This window comes from Anomaloglossus baeobatrachus, chromosome 2, assembly GCF_048569485.1.
Source record: "Anomaloglossus baeobatrachus isolate aAnoBae1 chromosome 2, aAnoBae1.hap1, whole genome shotgun sequence".
Lineage (NCBI taxonomy): Eukaryota > Metazoa > Chordata > Amphibia > Anura > Aromobatidae > Anomaloglossus > Anomaloglossus baeobatrachus.
In genome coordinates this window covers 640602831-640623606 of record NC_134354.1, presented here as the reverse complement: position 1 = coordinate 640623606, position 20776 = coordinate 640602831, and the positions used below count along the sequence as shown (strand labels likewise).

At 49.5% G+C, this 20776-nt stretch overlaps 1 protein-coding gene across 1 annotated transcript in view; it reads left to right on the top strand.

The window, feature by feature from the left end:
* The window catches only part of KMT2D (lysine methyltransferase 2D), a 385659-nt gene that overhangs the window by 105053 nt on the left and 259830 nt on the right, over positions 1 to 20776 (top strand). Inside the window, exon 11 of the mRNA XM_075333879.1 lies at positions 7209 to 8065. Coding sequence (XP_075189994.1) covers positions 7209 to 8065 — 857 coding nt within the window. The remainder of the gene's footprint in view (positions 1 to 7208; positions 8066 to 20776) is intronic.

The following is a 20776-nucleotide window of genomic DNA, read 5'->3' as shown; positions in this document are numbered from 1 at the left end:
CAGGGACATGGCCCTGCTACATGGAGGTACTCTGTGTCCCTGTGGGGACCGCGCAGACACACGGCAGCACTGCTGGGTGTGTTAGTGCGCCAGGGACAGCGGCGCTGTCCGCACTAGTGCCATCGCACACCACAGCGTTGCTGGGTGTGTTAGTGTATTGGGTGACTACTGCGCTAACCGCCGCTGCCACTTTTATTTATGGCGCCGCTGGGATTTGTGGTGCGCCGGGGACTTCCGCGCCGGCCAGCACTGATATGCCGGCCGCGCTTATTAACTCGAGTCCCCGGCTTCTGGGCCTAGTCTCCCTTCGTTACCGCCCACAGGCCTGACAGTCAGGGTAGGGGCGTGACGCTGCATAGCACAGCAGCGCTGAGAGCTGGAGTATGTTTTGCATACTCCACCCCTCTCACTGTGTGCACTGTGAAACCGGATTCCCGCACTTTCTCAGGCACGCCCACGGCTTCCTTCTCTACAAGGACGCCGGCAGCCATTAGTGTCAGTTTCTGTACGATACAGAGACAAGTGTGGAAGACCCTGGCATTCTGATAGTCACACAATCGCTGCAACAGGCGTTAAGCAGCACCTGTGGTGCTAACCCCACTAGTGCAGAAGTGCACTTATAGATATGCTTGTACTATATACATTGCACTGTTTGGTCGCACGTTGTATATACCCTCCTGGATTGTGCGGAGGAGTTATCAGCATATTCTCTGTGTAAAACAAAGGTGCAGAACCACATGTTTTTCTATGCAGCCGGTACAGCATGTACGGCTATACGGCCGGCAGGTTACATAGACCCCCATTATGTCTAACTCAGCCGGAGTCTCTGCTAATGGCCAGAGGATGAGGACGGTGTCTGCAGTATTTACTGACAGATTTTCTGAGACTATGGCTATGATACTAGAAGCCTAGCAGTCCGGACATGTCTCTCACAACATGGGCACTGTTGAATCATATGATCCATGGCCCCCCTCAGTGTGAACAACTAACAGCTCCGGGAATGTCACACGCATCCCAGAGTCACGGCTCTGCACAGACGTCAGTCCCAGACAGCCTAAGCGGTCTCACTATGAGCGGCCCTCGGTTTCATCAGGGTCCTAGCAGAAGGACTCTCTGTGTAATGAGGCGGAAGTAGCGGCTCAGGATTCTGATCCTGAGACCGCTCTCAATCTGGATACACCTAATGGTGACGCCATAGTGAATAATCTTATAGCGTCCATCAATAGAATGTTGGTTATTTCTCACCCAGCTCCTCCAGTGGAGGAGTCAGCTTCACGTATTTTTCTGGACCACTCTGCCTTCAGAGAGGCAGTCCAGGAACACCACACTTATCCAGATATGCGCTTCTCCAAACGGCTTAGGATACACGTTATCCCTGCCCCCTGACGTGGTCAAGGACTGGACCCAGTGTCCCAAGCGGCATCCTCCAATCTCCAGGCTTGTAGCTAGATCCATAGTTGCAGTGGGAGATGGAGCTGCACTTAAAGATGCCACTGACAGACAGATGGATCTCTGGTCTAAATCCATCTATGAGACTGTCGGCGCACCGTTGGCCCCAGCATTCTCACCCTTGGGGCACTCCAAGCTATTTCAGCTTGTCTTACACAGATTGACACGGTTACACGTACATCTGTGCCGCAGGTGGCATCCTTAACCTCTCAAATGTCTGCATTTGTTTCTTACGCGATTCAGGTTGCCCTAGACTCTGCGAACCGTACGGCAGTAGCCTACGCTGCTCCGTGTTTTTAAGCAGAGCCTGGTCTGCTCGTTAAGTGAATGGAAGGCAGATTCTGCTTCCAAAAAAGGTTGCTTAACCAGTTGCCTTTTTCTGCTGACCGACTGTTTGGTGAGCGTTTGGATGTAACCATTAAACAGTCCAGGGGTAAGGCTTCATCCTTTCCTCAGCCCGGACACAACAAACCCCAACAGAGCAGGAGGCAGTCGTGGTTTCGGTCTTTTCGAGGCTCGGGCAGGTCCCATTTTTCCTCGTCCAATGTGGACTCAAAAGGATCAGAGGAGCTCAGATTCTTGGCGGGCTCAGTCACGCCCAAAAAAGAGTCTGAAAACCCGCTTCCAAGGCGGCTTCCTCATGACTTGCGGTCTCCTCTCTCCGCATCCTCGGTCGGTAGCAGGCTCACCCGCCTTGGCGATATTTAGCTGCCATAGGTCAATGACCGTTGGGTGTGAGACATTCTGTCTCACGGGTACAGGATAGAGCTCACTTCTCGTCCTCCAACTCGATTCTTCAGAACTTCTCCACCTCCCGGCCGAGCCGCTGCTCTTCTGCAAACAGGGTGCACTCTATAGGCAGAAAGAGTGATGACCCCCGTTCCTCTTCAGGAACAAGGTCACGGTTTTTACCCCAAATTATTTGCGGTGCCTATAAGAACGGGCCGTTCCGTCCCGTTCTGGATCTAAAGCTGCTCAGCAAGCTCGTGGACACCAGGCGGTTCCGGATGGAATCCCTCCGCCATGTCATCGCCTCAATGTCCCAAGGAGATTTCCTAGCATCATTAGGCATCAAGGATGCTTATCCACACGTGCCGATTGATCCAGAGCACTAGCGTTTCTACGCTTCGTTATAGCAGACGAACACCTTCTGTTCGTAGCTCTACCTTCCGGCTAGCGACAGTCCCACTGGTCTTCGCCAAGGTCAGGGCAGCAGTAGTCACAGTCCTGCACTCTCAGGGTCACTCTGTGATCCCATATTTAGACGATCTACTTGTCAAGGCACTCTCTTAGGAAACATGCCGACACTGCCCGAACGTTGCGCTGGAGACTCTCTAGAGTTTTGGGTGGATCATCAACTTTTTGAAGTCAGATCCGACCCCGACCCTATCGCTAACATATCTAGGCATGGAGTTTCATACTCTCTCAGCGATAGTGAAGCTTCCGCTAGACAAACAGCATTCACTACGGGCTGCAATCTCTTCTTTAAGAACCAGTCGCACACATTGAGACGCCTCATGCACTTCCTACGTAAGATGGTAGCAATGGAGGCAGTTCTTTTCGCGCAGTTTCATCTGCGTCCACTACAATGTGACATTCTCCGCCAATGGGACGGGGAGTCGACCTCCCTCAACAGAGTCGTCTTTCTTTCTCAGGCGGCCAAGGAATCTCTACGGTGGTGGCTTCTTCCCACCTCATGGTCAAAAAGAAGGTCCTTCCTATCCCCATCCTGGGCGATAGTTACGACAGACGCGAGTCTATCAGGGTGGGGAGCAGTTTTTCTCCACCACAGCGCTCAGGGTACGTGGACTCAGCAAGAGTCCACCCTTCAGATCAATGTTCTTGAACACAGAGCAGTGTATCTTGCCCTACAAACCTTCCAACAGCAGCTGGACAGCAAGCAAATCCGACTTCAGTCGGACAACTCCACAGCGGTGGCATACATCAACCACCAAGGAAGAACGCGCAACCGGCAAGCCTTCCAGGAAGTCCGGCAGGTTCTGATGTGGGTGGAAGACACGGCATCCACCATATCCACAGTTCACATCCCAGGCGTGGAAAACTAGGAAGCTGACTTCCTAAGTCGCCGGGGTGTGGCCGAAAGGGTATGGTCTCTTCACCCGGACGGGTTTCAGGAGATCTGGCGCCGCTGACAGAGGCCGGACGTCGATCTAATGGCGTCACGGCACAACAACAATGTGCCAGCTTCATGGCACGGTTTCACAATCATCGAGCTCTGGCGGCAGACGCCTTAGTTCAGCATTGGTCGCAGTTCCAGCTACCTTATGTGCCACCTCTGGCATTGTTGCCCAGAGTGCTGCGCTAGATCAGGACCGACTGCGGCCGCGCCATCCTCGTCGCTACAGATTGGCCGAGGATGTTGTGGTTCCTGGTTCTGTGGTGCCTCACGGTAGGCTAACCGGGGGCACTACCAGACCAATCAGACTGGCTGTCTCAAGGGCCATTCTTCCATTTGAATTCTACGGCCCTCAACCTGATGGTGTGGCATTGAGTCCTGGAACCTAGTGTCGTCAGGATTACCTCAGGACGTGGTTGCCACCATGAGACAGGCTAGCATACCAACGTCCGCCAAGATTGACCACAGGACGTGGAAGATATTCTTATCTCGGTGCTCGGCGCAGGGTGTTTCTCCCTGGCCGGTTGCATCGTCTATGTTTCCTTCCTTCCTGCAATCTAGGTTGGAAAAAGGGTTGTCGCTCAGTTCCCTTTAGGGACAAGTCTCAGCGCTATCTGTATTTTTTCAGAAACGACTTCCTCAGGTACGCACGTTCCTACGGGGAGTTTGTCGTCTCAGCACTCCGTACAAGCGGCCGTTAGAGCCCTGGGATCTGAACAAGGTTCTAATTGCTCTCCAGATGCCGCCTTTCGAGCCTTTGAAAGAGGTCTCCCTTCCCGCTTTTCTCGGGAAGTGGCCTTCTAGTAACGGTCTCGTCTCTTAGGAGAGTTTCCGAGCTAGCAGCGCTCTCATACAAATCTCCCTTCCTGGTCCTTCACCAGGACAGGGTAGTTCTGCGTCCGATTCCGGAATTTCTCCCTAAGGTGGTATCCCACTTTCATATCAATCAGGATATCACCTCACCTTCTTTGTGTCCTCGTCCAGTCCATCAATTTCAGAAGGATTTGCATCTGTTGGTTCTGGTGAGAGCACTTAGGTTCTACTTCCCGCATGGCGCTCCTGCGCCACCCGGATGCACTCTTTGTCCTTGTCGCTGGTCGGCGTAAACAGTCGCAAGCTTCTGAATCCACCCTGGCTCGGGGGATCGAGGAACCAATTCTTGAAACCTACAGTTCTACTGGGCTTCTGGTTCTCTCAAGGCTGAAGGCCCATTCTACCAGAGCCGTGGGTGCATCCTGGGCATTACGGCACCAGGCTACGGCTCAGCAGGTGTGTCAGGCACCTACCTGATTGAGTCTGCATACTTTTACCAAGCATTTTCAGGTGCATACCTACGCTTCGGCAGACGCCAGCCTAGGTAGATAAGTCCTTCAGGCGGCGATTGCCCACCTGTAGGAAAGGGCTGTTTGACGGCCCTATCACGAGGTATTCTTTTACCCACCCAGGGACTGCTTTTGGACGTCCCAATTGTCTGGGTCTCCCAATTAGGAGCGAAAAAGAAGAAGGGAATTTTGTTTACTTACCGTAAATTCCTTTTCTTCTAGCTCCAATTGGGAGACCCAGCACCCGCCCTGTTTTCTCGGGGTTTTTCTGTTTTTTCGGGTACACATGTTGTTCATGTGGTATGGTTCAGTTCTCCGATGTTTCCTCGGATTGAATTGGTCTTTAAACCAGTTATTGGCTTTCCTCCTTCTTGCTTTGGCACTAAAACTGGTGAGCCAGTGATCCCACTGGGGGTGTATAGCCAGAAGGGGAGGGGCCTTACACTTTTAAGTGTAATACTTTGTGTGGCCTCCGGAGGCAATAGCTATACACCCAATTGTCTGGGTCTCCCAATTGGAGCTAGAAGAAAAGGAATTTACGGTAAGTAAACAAAATTCCCTTCTTTGTCTCGCGGTGGCCGAACGTTCAGCTGAGCGCCCAGCCGCCGGCATGCCCGGCCGCCGGCAAGTGAGAGCACTCAGCTGAGCGCCCGCCCGCCAGCATGACCGGCCGCCGGCAAGTGAGAGGGCTCAGCTGAGCGCCCACCCGCCAGCATGCACGGCCGCCAGCTGATCGTTCACAATAGTCTGCTGCCGGTAAAACTGTAAAGAAGAAAAAAAAAAAAAAAGCTTTCCGTTGTTTTGTACGATCCGTAGCATCCGTTGTGCCACTATATGCAATGCATCCGTCACACAACGCAATGCTACGGAAGCCGTCCAACGCAAGTGTGAAACGAGCCTTATAGTAAGGCAATTACGTAAATAGTTATGATTGCACATGTCACACCATTTAATATGCAGCTTTGTCCATAGGCCATTGGAATAAATGTTAGTCTGTTACATCAACTTGGTCTCCATTTTGTGCATTCACAATCCATAAGTTTATTTGCACACTTGGCTTTTTTTTGTTTATTCATGTTTTTCTTGCTTATTTTAATCAATAAAAGCAAGAAAAAAGCATCCCAGCAAAGTCTGAGATTCCTGAGTTGCTGTGCACACGCTGCTTCGTTTTTCCTTGCAGATTTTGTTGCTCAAAAAAGAAGCATTTCAATTGTTTCTGGGGTTTGTTTGTTTTTTTTTTTTTCTTTTCCCCCCTGCGTTCCTATAATCCGCTGCAATGCTTAGTCACTAGTACAGTGGATTATAGTGCAGCACTTTGCCTCACACACAGTGCATACAGCATGGTGTGTGATGCTCTATGTAGCTCAGTAACTCAGAGTCGTCATGGTGATGACCCAGGGTTACCATAGCAGTGATCGGGTCCCTGTGATTGCATCCATACAGGGACCTGATCGCCAGGGAGAGGTAAGCAACTCCTCTCCCTGCCTTCTAAATGCTGCGATTGCTCTGATTTGCAGCATTTAGGGGCTTAAACAGCTGGGCGTGTCGTCACTAGTGTTGAGCGGACCCGGACTGTAAAAATCCGGATCCGCGCGGTTTCAGCGGTAGATCCGGGTCTGACCCGGACGCGGGATTCCGGGTGCACGATCCGGATTCGGCTATTTATTTATTTATTTATTTATTTATTTTCTTTCTCTCTCTCTCTCGCGCTCTCTCTTGCTTTCGCGCTCTCTCGCGCTGTCTGTCCCTCTCGCTCTCTTTCCTCATTGACATATATTGGCCCGGATTCCGGATCGGATCTCGGACTTCCTTGTCAACCCGCCACTGATCCTCCGGACCCGGATTATTGGCAATCCGCTCAACTCTAGTGGGCACTCCTCCAGGCAGTGAGCTGGGCCCTGCTGTAACATCAGCCGGAGACCCAGCGGCGATTGCAGCTGTACAGCACCTGATCCCCCGCCATGGCTAAAAAGCAGGAAAAAACGCATATGAAAAAACGTGCACACACAATGGAAAATGTGCGTTTGGTTTTTTTTCTTGCCAAAACATGTTTTTTTTTTTGTTTTTTTTTTTTGTTTTATGTGCAGAAAAGAAGCACATAAAAAAGCAATGTGGGCACATAGCCTAAAGACGGGCATATTTGTGTTCTGGTGACGGACAGAAAGTCCTTATTATGGATGAGTGAAGTATGTGTATTGCTGTATAACATTGATGCTTTGTCAGTAATTAATATGTAACCTGTTATGAAATTCTTTGGGACATAATTAATGTTTCTGCACAATTTTTTCTTAATTTTCTAGAAGTTTTAACAACAGATGATGATGGGCTTGGTGCCTCAGACAATGAAGCTGCTGAGGCTCCAGACATGCTTCCTAACGCACCCTCGCTGCCAATTGAGACCAGAAGTCCTCCTCCGTTGGAAGCAGAACCATCACACCAGGAGAGGACATTTGACCCATGCGCATCACTTGAGGAGGCTCCTGTATTAGTCACAGTGGAAGATGAAGATATGGAAGTTGAGGAGGAATGCACAGAGAACATTAAGGAACAGAAACAAATTGTTTCTTTACTTACAAAAAGTCCTCAGCAGATGTCATCAGTAATCCCTTCAACTCCTGATAGGACTCTAGATGAGGATACCCAACCTATGGACTCGCTGAGCATAGAGGATGGAACCTGCCAGAGTCCTCCCAGGACTAAAGAGGAGCCTTCCAATATTTTTTGTCGGCATCCCCCTGTTTTAGACTCTGACATGATTATGGACTCTGAAGAGCCTCCCTGTAAGTCTAGAATGGGTATATTAACCAACGATAATGCAATAGGTCAAGATATTGCAGGAGATTTCTCTATGGACAGACTTCAAATGCCCATCAGATGCACTATCATCAAGTCAGACATTGTAAACGAGATCTCCAATCTGAGCCAGGGCGATACAACTGTTAGCTTTCACGGCTCTGATCCTTTATGTTCTCCTGACCCCGAGGGCGGGTCCCTCTGTATGGAGATGTGCTTGCACAAGGAGGATGGGTCTTTGAGGCTGTGCACAGACTCTATGCCAGAAACGGATGACTCTCTATTATATGACCCTTCTCTTGGGAAGTTAGATGGGGAGAAGTCAAGGCGGAAATGTTCTCCAGGTCGATCAAGAGTCAAGCAAGTAAGTGGACATTTTTTTCATGAGTATTCATAAAGATGATGTGCCATCAGAAAAGGAACGATTGTATACATCAAGATTTCACTTTTAACGGTTTTATTTTTGCTATTTTACTTATTCTGCCACTTGACTATTCATATCAAAAGGAATAAAAATCCTGATCTTGCAATTTTCAATTTGTCCACTAAATCTAATGAGATTCCCTGTTCTGTAGAGAGCACTTTTCAGTAGTCGTCTCATTATTACAACAGATTGGATGACATTGAACGATTCATTACACAGGATTCACCATTCACATGAGATAATAGTCACAGCTCACCTCATCCTCCTCACTGCACAGATCAGAGTGCCCAGGGCAATCTCCCATGTGGCTGATGGAAAGCTTATCTCAACAGTAGTTCAGGCGAGATTGCCGACACATACAGAAAAAAAAATATTACGTTAAAATGAAATGTGTTCCATTTTTTTTTGGTTTTAATGACTTAAAGGCAACCTGTCACCAGATTTGGGGCCTATAAGCTGTGGCCACCACCAGTGGACTCTTATATACAGCATTCTAACATGCTGTATATAAGAGCCCAGGCCGCTGTGTAGAACATAAAAAAACACTTTAAGGCTATGTGCGCACGTTGCGTACTAGCCCTGCAGAAATTTCTGCAGCGATCTGAAGAGCACATGTGCGCTTTAGATCGCTGCAGAAATGTCCGTAGTGAGCGCCGATTCCATGCGCTCTGCCTGCAGCTCCTGCCATAGACAGAGCAGGAGCTGCCGGCAAAGCGCAGGAAAGAAGTGACATGTCACTACTTTTTGTGCAGCGCTTCGGCAGTAGCCGAAGCGCTGCGCTCTTAAACGCCACGTGCGCACGGCCCCTGCACAATCTCCATAGACTGTGCAGGGGACGCAGGACGCATGCAGTTACGCTGCGCTACAAAGCGCAGCGTAACTGCATGTTTTTACGCAACGTGCGCACATAGCCTAATACTCACCTAGAAGGTCACTCCAGTGCAGACTGGTCAGATGGGCTTCTCCAGGACCGGCACCTCCTCTTTCAGCCATCTAGGTCCTCCTTCTCCTGAAGCCGGGGTGCATGACGCGTCGTACGTCATGCACACAGGCCGGTATTGAGGTCCTGCTCAGGCGCACTACAATACTTTGACCTGCCCTGAGCAGGGCAGATCAAAGTGTGCCTGCGCAGGACCTCAGTGCCAGCTACTGTGTATGACGTACGATGTGTCATGCGCCCAGGCTTCAGAATAAGGAGGACTAAGATGGCTTGGGTAAAAGAGGAGGCGCTGGTACCTGAGAAGGAAGCCACCCATCTGACCAGTCTGTATCGGAGCGACCTTCTAGGGAAGTATTATAAAGTGTTTATGTTCTACACAGTGGCCTGGGCTCTTTTATATACAGCATGTTAGAATGCTGTATATACAGTAAGGCGGGCTTTACACATTGCAACATCGGTAACGATATATCGTCGGGGTCACGTCGTTAGTGACGCACATCCGGCGCAGTTACCGACATCGCAGCGTGTAAACCGTAGGAGCGACGATCACCGATCGCAAAAACGTCAAAAATTGTTGATCGGCGACACGTTGCACCTTTTCATAATATCGCTGCTGCTGCTGCCGATACGATGCGATGTTTGTCGTTCCTGCAGCACCACACATCGCTATGTGTGACACCGCAGGAATGACAAACATCTCCTTACCTGCCTCCACCGGCAATGAGGAAGCAAGGAGGTGGGTGGGATGTTATGTCCCGCTCATCTCCGCCCCTCCGCTTCTATTGGCCGGCCGCTTAGTGACATCACGGTGATGCCGAACGCACCTCCCATTTGGAAGGAGATATTGTTCGGCGGTCAGAGCGACTTCGCCGACCAGGTATGTGCGTGTGAAGCTGCCGTAGCGATAATGTTCGCTACGGCAGCAATACCCACATATCGCATGTACGACAGGGGCGGGTACTATAGTGCTCGACATCGCTAGCAATTGCTAGCGATGTCGCAACGTGTAAAGCCCGCCTAAGAATCTACTGGTCGTGACCGCAGCTTATAGGCCGCAAATCTGGTGACGGGTTCCCTTTTAAAGCTACTATACATGATATATCGTCTTAAAGTTTCCTTGTGACTAGTTGAGATGTAGGTTTCCGATTCTCATTACTCCGTAACCATTTATAAGGCTTCAGATGAGGTTTACTGAGATTTCAGTGACTGCTATAAAGTGACTTTGGAAAGTGGTAGCCTATAATATTGCTTTCATGGTGTATGTAGTGATTTGTACTTCACAATAAGTCAGTCATGAATACTCGGCCATGCGAGCCCACAAAATGGGAAAGCTGAGTGATGTACCGCTTAAAATAGTCTGTCCTTCATGGCGCTCCCTGCTAAATGCCAAATGGCTGTGAATGCCGCAGCAACATAAGCTGTGGACTGTGGAGTGGAAATGCACTTTGTGGGGGGGGATCACCTACACTTCACTGTGTAGCAGATCCAGTTGTTTTTTTTGTCTAAATCTATGGCGCCTACCATAATTTTGGCATGAGAGACGTTTGGTGGTTGTTGTTGTTTGTGTTCTTTTTTTTGTGATTTTGATCTTTAGCTTTTCTGTTTCAGTGAAGGAATATCTTATTTGTAGCTAGAGACATCCTATAGAATATGTGCTTCCAATGTTGTGCCCACCGTTTTGGGAAGGGCTTCTCGTGCCCATGACCCTGCGGTTCTGCAGAAGGTCCGGTAACGAGGAAGCTTCAATGCACTAAGAACAGAAGCTCACACACAATGCAGTGCAATGACTTGCTGACATGTCTTTGTGTTGAGCCTTAAAGGGGTTGTCCAGGATGGTGATATTGATTATCCTTTTGCATAGCCGGTAATCATTATAATTAAGTACCAAATATTAGTGTAATCATAAAATAGGTAGTTATTGTATGTTCTCGGATACCACCAACCCCACTAATCGGCTGTTTGCAGCTCCTGCAGTGGCTGAATGTGGACTGTGTAGGGACTCAGAACAGCGTGACTCTGTACACCACTGATTTGCTGTTCCTGAGATCCCATTCACTTCAACAGGAGCTGAGCTGCCGGAGCAATCCCTAATCAATGTAGAGAGGTGTAAACAGTGTGCAAAAGGGGTGTGTGGTTTTGGATCCTCATAGTAATCTTGTATTTATGACCTATCCCATAGGTTATCAGTATCACCGACAACACAAGCCCTTTAATGTGGCTGCCCTAATTGGGCATGAGTGCTCTACTGTACCTCCCATGCCTCTGATTTAATGGTACAAACTGGGAAAAATTGGTGATATGTTGTATTGAACTGCATATATATATGTTCTCCACTCACAAGGAGTCCTGCAGAGTCACATGTAAGGCATACAGTTGTGCTCAAAAGTTTACATACACCGGTACATTTTTTGCATTTTTTTTTGGGCCTTTTTTCAGAGAATATGATTGATAACACAATCTTTTTTTTTTTTTTTTTTTTTTTTCCCCCCCCACTCCTGGTTAGTGGTTGGGTGAAGCCATTTATTGTCAATTACTGTGTTTTCTCTTTTTTAAATCATAATGACATCCAAAAACATCCAAATGACCCTGATCAAAAGTTCACATACCCTGGTGATTTTGGCCTGATACAATGCACAGGAATTGACACAAATGGGTTTGAATGGCTAATAAAGGTAACGTCCTCACCTGTGACCTGTTTGCTTGTAATCAGTTTGTGTGCATAAAAGCCGAGTGAGTTCTGGGATCCAGACAGACTCTTGCATCTTTCATCCAGCCACTGACTTTTCTGGATTGTGAGTCATGGGGAATGCAAAAGAAGTGTCAACGGATCTACGGGAAAAGATAGTTGAACTGTATAAAACAGGAAAGGGATACAAAAAGATGTCCAAGGAATTGATGATGCCAGTCAGCAGTGTTCAAACTGTGTTTTAACAAATGGAAATTCAGGGGCTCTTTTAAAAATCAAACCATGATCAGGTAGACCAACAGACATTTTGGCTACAACTGCCAGGGAAATTGTTCGGGATGCAAAGAAAAACCCACAAACATCAGCTGAAATACAGGACTCAGTGAAAACTAGCTGTGTGGTTGTTTCAAGATGCACAATAAGGAGGTACTTGAATAAAAATGGGCTGCGTGGTTGAGTTGCTAGAAGACAGCCATTACTGCGCAAATGCCACAAAGTATCTCGCCTACAATATGCCAAACAGCACAGACAAGCCTCTAAACTTCTGGAACAAGGTAACTTGGAGTGATGACACCACAATCTAAATTTTTTGGCCACAACCATAAATGTTACATTTGGAAAGGTGTCCACAAGGCTTATGATGAAAGGAACACCATTCCTACTGTAAAGCACAGAGGTTGATCGCTGATGTGGGGATGTGTGAGCTACAAAGGCACAGGAAACTTGGTCAGAGTTGAAGGAAAGATGAATGCAGCACGTTACCAGCAAATACTGGAGGCAAATTTGCACTCATCAGCCCGGAAGCTGCGCATGGGACCTACTTGGACGTTCCAACATGGCAATGATCACAAAGTCAAGTTGACCTGTCATTGGCTTCAGTAAAACAAAGTGAAGGTTCTGGAGTGGCCATCTCAGTCTCATGACCTCAATATCATTGAGCCACTCTGGGGAGAACTCACGCACGCAGTTCATGCAAGAAAGCCCAGAAATTTACTGGAACTGGAGGCTTTTGCCAAGAAGAATGGGTAGCTTTACCATCGGAAAAAATAAAAAGCCTCATTCACAACTACCACAAAAGACTTCAATCTGTCACTGATGTTAGAGGGGGCAATGCACAGTATTAAGAACTGGGGTATGTGAGTTTTTGATCAGGGTCATTTGAATGTTTTTGGCTGTCATATGATTTTAAAAAGGGAAAACACAGTAGTTTGGCAATAAATGGCTTCACCTAACCACTAACCATGAGTGAAAAAAAAAAAGATTGTGTTATCATTCAAATTCTCTAAAAAAAAAAAAAAAGCCAAGAAAGCAAAAAAATCTGCTGGGGAATGTAAACTTTTGAGCACCACTGCATCCATTTATTATGCTGTTATGTGAGAATCCAATCACTGCCATCCCAACTGATGCCAAGAACAGGGGTGCCCTTGCCCTTATCGCTATATGTTGCTCTGCTTTGTGGTAGATCTGTATACCATGCTGATTACACAATGCTACTGTACTGGTGCATTTAGCGGCAGGAGCCTAACTGATATAGACAACCAGGCTCCTTGTAACTACTAAGATTGATGTTCTCAGTGATCCTAACAGACAGCTGTCAATCATGACATCAGTTAACGAAATGGACAAAAGAGTAGTCCTAATGTCGGCCCATCGGCACTACCCCAGCAAATGTCATTAAGATACAGATCGTTGTGCAAAAAGGATTTTTGTGTACTCACCGTAAAATCTTTGAGTCTTCTGTGTCCCCCAATGAAACAAAAGTAAATGAATGAGTTGGGGTTCTTGGCACTTGAGGCCCGATGAACAGACAGGTCCATCTTTTAACCAGTGTTGGGTTTTTGAACAATAAAGCGGCTTAAAAAAGAAGTGGTATAAGACAGAACATGTGCACAGCAATGGTCATTTCTTGAGGCAGGTTTATAGCACTATTCTAGGTGAAATACCCTATGGCCACGTGCACACGTTGAGTATTTGAGTGGTTAGCTCCGCATCTGTAAGAGAAAGCCAGCAGTTTGTAATAAATACAGAAGTGGTGATGGGTCTCTATTCTACTTTCTTTATCGTTCCTTTGGGAGACCCAGACCATGGGTGTTTACCTTCTGCCTCCGGAGGACACACAAAGTACTACACTTAAAAGTGTAGCTCCTCCCTCTGAGCTTATACACCCCCTGGTAGCCAGTCCTAGCCAGTTTATTGCTTTGTGTCAGGAGGCATACATCCACACATGCATTCTCATCTGATTTGTTTGACTTTTGGAAAGAGTTTGAAGAAAAGCGGGTCCATGTCTGGACTCCCGGCATGTCCCTTCTCACCCCACTGAGTCGGCGGTGTTGTTAAGGTTGATTTACAAGGCTGCAGCCTTGCATGCCGCGCTCCTTCACCATCCCTTCTGGGCTCTGGCTTGAAGTGGAAGCCAGCACGGTCTCCATGCTTGGCAGGAGTCCGGTCTCCATCCACAGCCCCTTGAGGATTCTGTTGGACCGGAGCACTCATCCCCAGGGACATGGCCCTGCGTCTCAGCAGCTAAGTACCTGAGAAGTTTATGTTGGGGGTCCCGGTTCTTTATTGTAAGGGGAGAGTATGCTGTATGTGATTGTTTTAACTTTTCCGGCGGGTTCTCTAGCTTTTGCCTGAGAACCGCGCCGATGGTGCCTGCTTGTCGGCCTCGCCGCTTAAATTTAGGCCCCGGCTTCGCCGGAGGCCTAGTTTAATTTTCCTGCCCTCGCATGTCACTCATGCAGAGGGACAGGTTCGGCTCCTCCCGGCGGCCGTTCTACACAGGGGAGGGACACTCCCCACTGCTGGGGCGTCCCTCCTTCCCTGCAGGTCTCTATAGCCATCCAGTTCCCGCTCTTTTATAGGAACGCCCTCTTCTCAGGCAGAGTTCACTCTGCTCTGGGACATCCTGCATTCTGCATCTCTGCTGAGGTGCTGCGACTGGGGGACCGGGCTTCGGGATCTGGAGGGCACACAACACCGCGCTCAGCGGTCTGGTAAGCCACAGCCGGTCTCCGGTTGTGGACCTCTGTATATTCTCCCTGGGGTTCGTTCTCTGCAAAGCCCCCACTCCAGCAGCACGTCTCACACAAGGAGCAAGGCTCCAAAGCTTTATTCTGCATGCACTGCATGTAAGCTCCTGCTGCCTGAGCCGAGCACCTATCCACATTGTGATGTCTGCTCTAACTTGGCGGTGCCACAGCCTGGAGTCTCACCCCCAGTGGTCTCTCAGGCTGCTGCTGCTGCACCTGTGATTGAACCCCCGGCCTGGGTAGAGTCCTTTTCTAGGTCCATATCCCAGTCATTTGCTGAGTCCATGGGGTTTTTGTCCAGGACTTTGATGAATATGCATCAGCCCCCCTCACAGGGTGCCTCTAATACTCTTGACAGATGACTCCTATCCTCTGACCTCCGTCCAAAGGAGCTCACGGAGGATTCATCATCTGATCCCAGACCCCGTCCTAAGAGAAGGCGCAGGGTTTCCTCCCCCTCCCCATCCCACGGCTCTGTCTCAAGAGCTGACTCTCAAGATGAGGAGGATGCCCTCACTGGGGGCTCGGAGGCTATGTATCCCATCGATTTCTCTGAGGGTGACTCAGATCTTAGTGATTTGATTGCTTCTATTAATTCTGTGCTGGATCTCGATCCGCCAGTGTCAGAGGAGCAACTCTCTTTGGCAGAATAACATCAGTTTACCTAGCCTAAGAGAGTAAAGAGTGTGTTCTTTAACCACTCCAGTTTTCAGACCGCTGTGACCAAACCCAGGGCCTGCCCTGACAAACGCTTTCCAAAGCGTGGTTCTGATGACTGGTTTCCATTTCCACCTGAGGTGGTCAAGGAGTGGTCTCAGTCCCCAAAGGTAGACCCCCCCGGTGTCTAGGCTCTCAGCCCGGACCGTTGTGTCGGTGGCTGACGGCACCTCACTTAAGGATTCCACTGACCGTCAGATTGACCTTCTGGCCAAATCTGTGTATGAAGCTGCGGGGGCCGCGTTTTCCCCGACTTTTGCAGCAGTGTGGGCTCTCAAAGCCATCTCTGCTTCTCTAGAGGAGATGCATTCCCTCACCAAGGAATCTATGCCTGAGATGGTTACCTTAACTGCTCAGGCTTCAGCTTTTTCATCCTATGCCATGTCTGCCATGCTAGAAGCTGCTCACCGCACTGCGGTGGCTTCAGCTAATTCTCTTGTTATCCGCAGGATTTTGTGGCTTCGAGAGTGGAAGGCAGATGCTTCTTCCAAGAAGTTTCTTGCTGGGCTCCCTTTTGCTGGTTCACGGCTGTTTGGTGAACAGCTGGATGAAATCATTAAAGAAGCTACTGGCGGGAAGAGTACTTCCATGCCACAAACCAAGACCAGGAAACCCGCCCAGGGTAGGAATCAATCGAGGTTTCGTTCCTTTCGTTCCTCCAACTGGTCATCCTCTAAGCCTTCCGCCTCGTCCGCTAACTCAGCCAAGGATCAGAAATCCAACTGGCGTCCAAAAGCGCGTCCGCAGAAGACCGCAGGAGGTTCTGCCACTAAGGCAGCTTCCTCATGACTCTCGGCCCGCTCCAGCCACGTCCTTAGTCGGTGGCAGGCTCTCCCACTTTGGCGACGCTTGGTTAAAGCAAGTCTCCGATCAGTGGGTGAGAGACATCATATCTCACGGCTACAGGATAGAAATCTCTTCCAGCCTTCCAAACAAATTTTTTCTCTCAACTCCCCCCTGCTCCAAGGCCGCCGCCTTCTCGCAGGCCGTGGCGTCCTTGCAGGCAAACGGAGTGATTGTCCCAGTTCCCGCTCAGGAACGGTTCCGAGGTTTTTACTCAAATCTCTTCCTAGTTCCAAAAAAGGACGGTACCTTCCGGCCCATCCTGGATCTCAAGCTTCTCAACAAGCATGTCCGGGTGCGGCATTTTCGCATGGAGTCTCTGCGATCAGTCATTGCCTCTATGACCCAAGGGGAGTTCCTGGCGTCCATCGACATCAGAGATGCTTATCTACATGTGCCAATCGCAGTGTCACATCAGCGTTGGTTACGTTTTGCGATAGGAGAGGATCATTTCCAATTCGTGGCTCTCCCCTTCGGGTTAGCCACGGCCCCTCGGGTATTCACCAAGGTCATGGCGGCAGTGATTGCGGTCCTGCACCTCCAGGGGTTAGCAGTGCTTCCTTATCTGGACGACCTTCTGGTCAAGGGTACATCCAGGGCAGACTGTCAGCGGAGTGTTTCGCTCACTCTCGCCACCCTAGCCCAATTCGGGTGGATTGTCAATCTTCCCAAATCCACTCTGACTCCGACCCAGAGTCTCACGTACCTAGGGATGCAGTTAGAGACTTTGCCGGCACTTGTGAAGTTGCCCTTAGACAAACAGCTGTCACTCCGGTTGGCGGTGCGCTCTCTCCTGAGGCCCCGCCGTTATACCCCCAGGCGTCTGATGCAGGTGCTGGGTCAAATGGTGGCCTCCATGGAGGCGGTTCCCTTTACCCAGTTCCATCTGCGTCCTCTGCAGCTGGACATTCTCCGCTGTTGGGACAAGCGGCCTTCCTCCTTACAGAGGTTAGTGGCTCTGTCGCCACGGACCAGGAGCTCTCTTCAGTGGTGGCTTCGACCCCTCTCCCTGTCCCAAGGGCGCTCCTTCCTGACTCCGTCCTGGGTGATTCTCACCACGGATGCCAGCCTATCCGGCTGGGGAGCGGTACATCTCCACCACAGAGCACAGGGCACTTGAACTCCGTCCGAGTCAGCCCTTTCAATCAATGTGCTGGAAACCAGAGCTGAGCTTCTAGCTCTCCTAGCCTTTCACCACCTGTTGGTGGGCAGGCACATTCGAGTCCAGTCAGACAACGCAACAGCGGTTGCCTACATCAATCACCAAGGCGGGACACGCAGCCGCCTGGCAATGTTGGCGGTCCAACGCATTCTTCAATGGGCGGAGGACTCAAAGTCCACCATATCCGCAGTCCACATCCCTGGCATAGAAAACTGGGAGGCAGATTATCTCAGCCGTCAATCCGTGGACGGTGGCGAGTGGTCCCTGCACCCGGCAGTGTTTCAGTCAATCTGCCGCAAGTGGGGCACTCCGGACGTGGACCTAATGGAATCCCGTCACAACAACAAGGTTCCGGTTTACGTGGCTCGCTCCCACGATCCTCAGGCCTTCGCCGCGGACGCTCTGGTTCAAGACTGGTCCCAGTTTCGTCTGTCCTACGTGTTTCCCCCTCTAGCTATCTTGCCCAGAGTCCTGCGCAAGATCAGAATGGAGGGCCGTCGAGTCATCCTCATTGCACCGGACTGGCCCAGGCGAGCTTTGTATCCGGACCTGCTCCAACTGTCCGTGGAGATGCAGTGGCATCTTCCGGACCGTCCAGACCTGCTCTCGCAAGGTCCGTTTTTCCGCCCGTATTCTGCGGCACTCAAATTGACGGCGTGGCTCTTGAGTCCTGGATTTTGACAGCTTCTGGTATTCCTCCTGAAGTCATCTCCACTATGACTCGGGCCCGTAAGTCTTCCTCCGTCAAGATCTATCACAGGACTTGGAAAATTTTCCTGTCCTGGTGTCGCTCTTCCGGCCATTTTCCTTGGCCATTCTCGTTGCCGACCCTTCTGTCTTTTTTACAGTCCGGTCTGCAGCTAGGACTGTCCCTCAACTCTCTCAAGGGACAAGTCTCAGCTCGGTCAGTGCTGTTCCAGCGGCGTCTCGCCCGGCTGGCTCAGGTCCGCACCTTCATGCAAGGTGCGTCTCACATCATTCCGCCTTATCGGCGGCCCTTGGATCCCTGGGACCTTAACTTGGTCCTCACGGTATTGCAGAAACCCCCTTTCGAGCCCCTTAGGGAGGTTTCTTTGTATCGTCTTTCTCAAAAGGTGGCCTTTCTAGTTGCCATAACTTCTCTCAGGAGAGTCTCTGATTTAGCTGCGCTCTCCTCGGAGTCACCTTTTTTGTTTTTTCACCAAGACAAGGTAGTTCTCCGTCCGACCCCGGACTTTCTTCCTAAGGTGGTCTCTCCCTTCCACCTTAACCAGGATATTTCCTTGCCTTCCTTCTGCCGGCCCCTGTTCATCGCTTTGAGAAAGCGTTGCATACTCTAGATCTGGTGCGTGCTCTCCGGATCTGTGTGTCTCGCACCGCTGCGCTTAGGCGGTGCACCTCTCTTTTTGTGCTAACCACAGGGCGGCGCAAGGGTCTCTATTCTTCTAAGCCGACCTTGGCCCGTTGGATTAGATTGACCATTTCGGACGCCTACCAGAGTACTCAGGTGCCTCCCCCGCCGGGGATCAAGGCACACTCGACCAGAGCTGTCGGTGCCTCTTGGGCTTTTAGGCACCAGGCTACGGCTCAACAAGTCTGTCAGGCTGCCACTTGGACTAGCCTGCATGCCTTTTCGAAGCACTACCAAGTGCATGCTCATGCTTCGGCAGATGCGAGCTTGGGCAGACGCATCCTTCAGGCGGCTGTCGCCCACTTGTGAAGTTAGGTTCTGCCTACTTCTTGCCTTTTTTCGGTTTATTTCCCACCCAAGGACAGCTTTGGAACGTCCCATGGTCTGGGTCTCCCAAAGGAACGATAAAGAAAAAGAGAATTTTGTTACTTACCGTAAATTCTTTTTCTTATAGTTCCGTATTGGGAGACCTAGCTTTCTCCCTGTTGCCTGTTGGCAATTTTCTTGTTCCGTGTGTTATCACCGGCTGTTGTTGTGGACAGAGTCTCCGGTTGTTCCGGTTCTTACTCGGTTCTACTTGTGGGTGGCTATTCTCCTTCAGCTTTTGCACTAAACTGGCTAGGACTGGCTACCAGGGGGTGTATAAGCTCAGAAGGAGGAGCTACACTTTTAGGTGTAGTACTTTGTGTGTCCTCCGGAGGCAGAAGCTATACACCCATGGTCTGGGTCTCCCAATACGGAACTATAAGAAAAGGAATTTACGGTAAGTAAACAAAATTCCCTTCTTTTCCTCTGTCCCATTCCTGGTCTTGTCTTACCAATACTGATCTGCAGAATGAAGTTACCATGCCAATTAAACTGAATACGGTAGTGATCGAGGTTTAAAACGTCCAATATTACATACCCCCCCCCCCACCTCCTAAAATGTGTGACTGCCCTCTTACTGCTCCTTTGAGAAAAAATTGTAAGAATGTGGGTGTGAGAATATGGTGACACAAGCACAAATATTTTGTTTCGCAAACAGTGAATTTTTTTTAAACTTTGAATATTTATTAAAATTTTCAATTTTCATACAGGAAAAAAAAAAAATAACTGAATCAGTGTGAGAGAAAGTCACAATTCTTAAGACACATGTCCCCAAGAGAAAATTAAGTACAATGAATAAAGTCGCAGTACCTAGTGATAACATTCCACGCCAAAACGCCTACCCCGCAAACATGAGTTACCCCAAGCTGTAGGATGAGACCGCTATGACTTGAGGGACACCTTACTAATGGATATAAATTAAATACCACTGAGTACCAAAATGAAACAATAAACTTCAGAACTAGACAGACAATGACAAGACAAGTGAGGGGGGGAAAGGAAAGGTGTCGGAGAGTAGAGAATACAAGAATCGAAACAGATTCCCTAGGGCCCACAGGCCTGAGTCTTACAGGTCCTCACCCCCCGCAAAATAGACCCATGGTGACCATACCGCCTGGAAGCGTTCCATTGTACCATTCAATAGTGCCGTAAGGTGCTCCATGCGTCTAACAGCCAATAATCTATACCCGAGACTCTGGAGTGAGGGGGTCCCTGGCTGCCTCCAATTCCTTGCTATTAGGCACCTGGCCGCAGTGAGGATGTGAGACATAAGCCTAGAGGCTATTTTACTCATTCCCCCAATCCCGAGGCCCAGAACATAGATCAAGGGATCAAGATCTACCTCTATATATAATACTTTATGAATCCACCCATTTACCTGCTCCCAGAAGGGGACTATCCCTGGACAGGACCAGAATATGTGTAAAATGGTGCTCGTGCTCCCCTCGCATCTCTAGCAAGAGGCCGGTATAGAGGGGTCTAAGCTATGAAGGAAGTCTGGAGTGTGGTACCAAAACA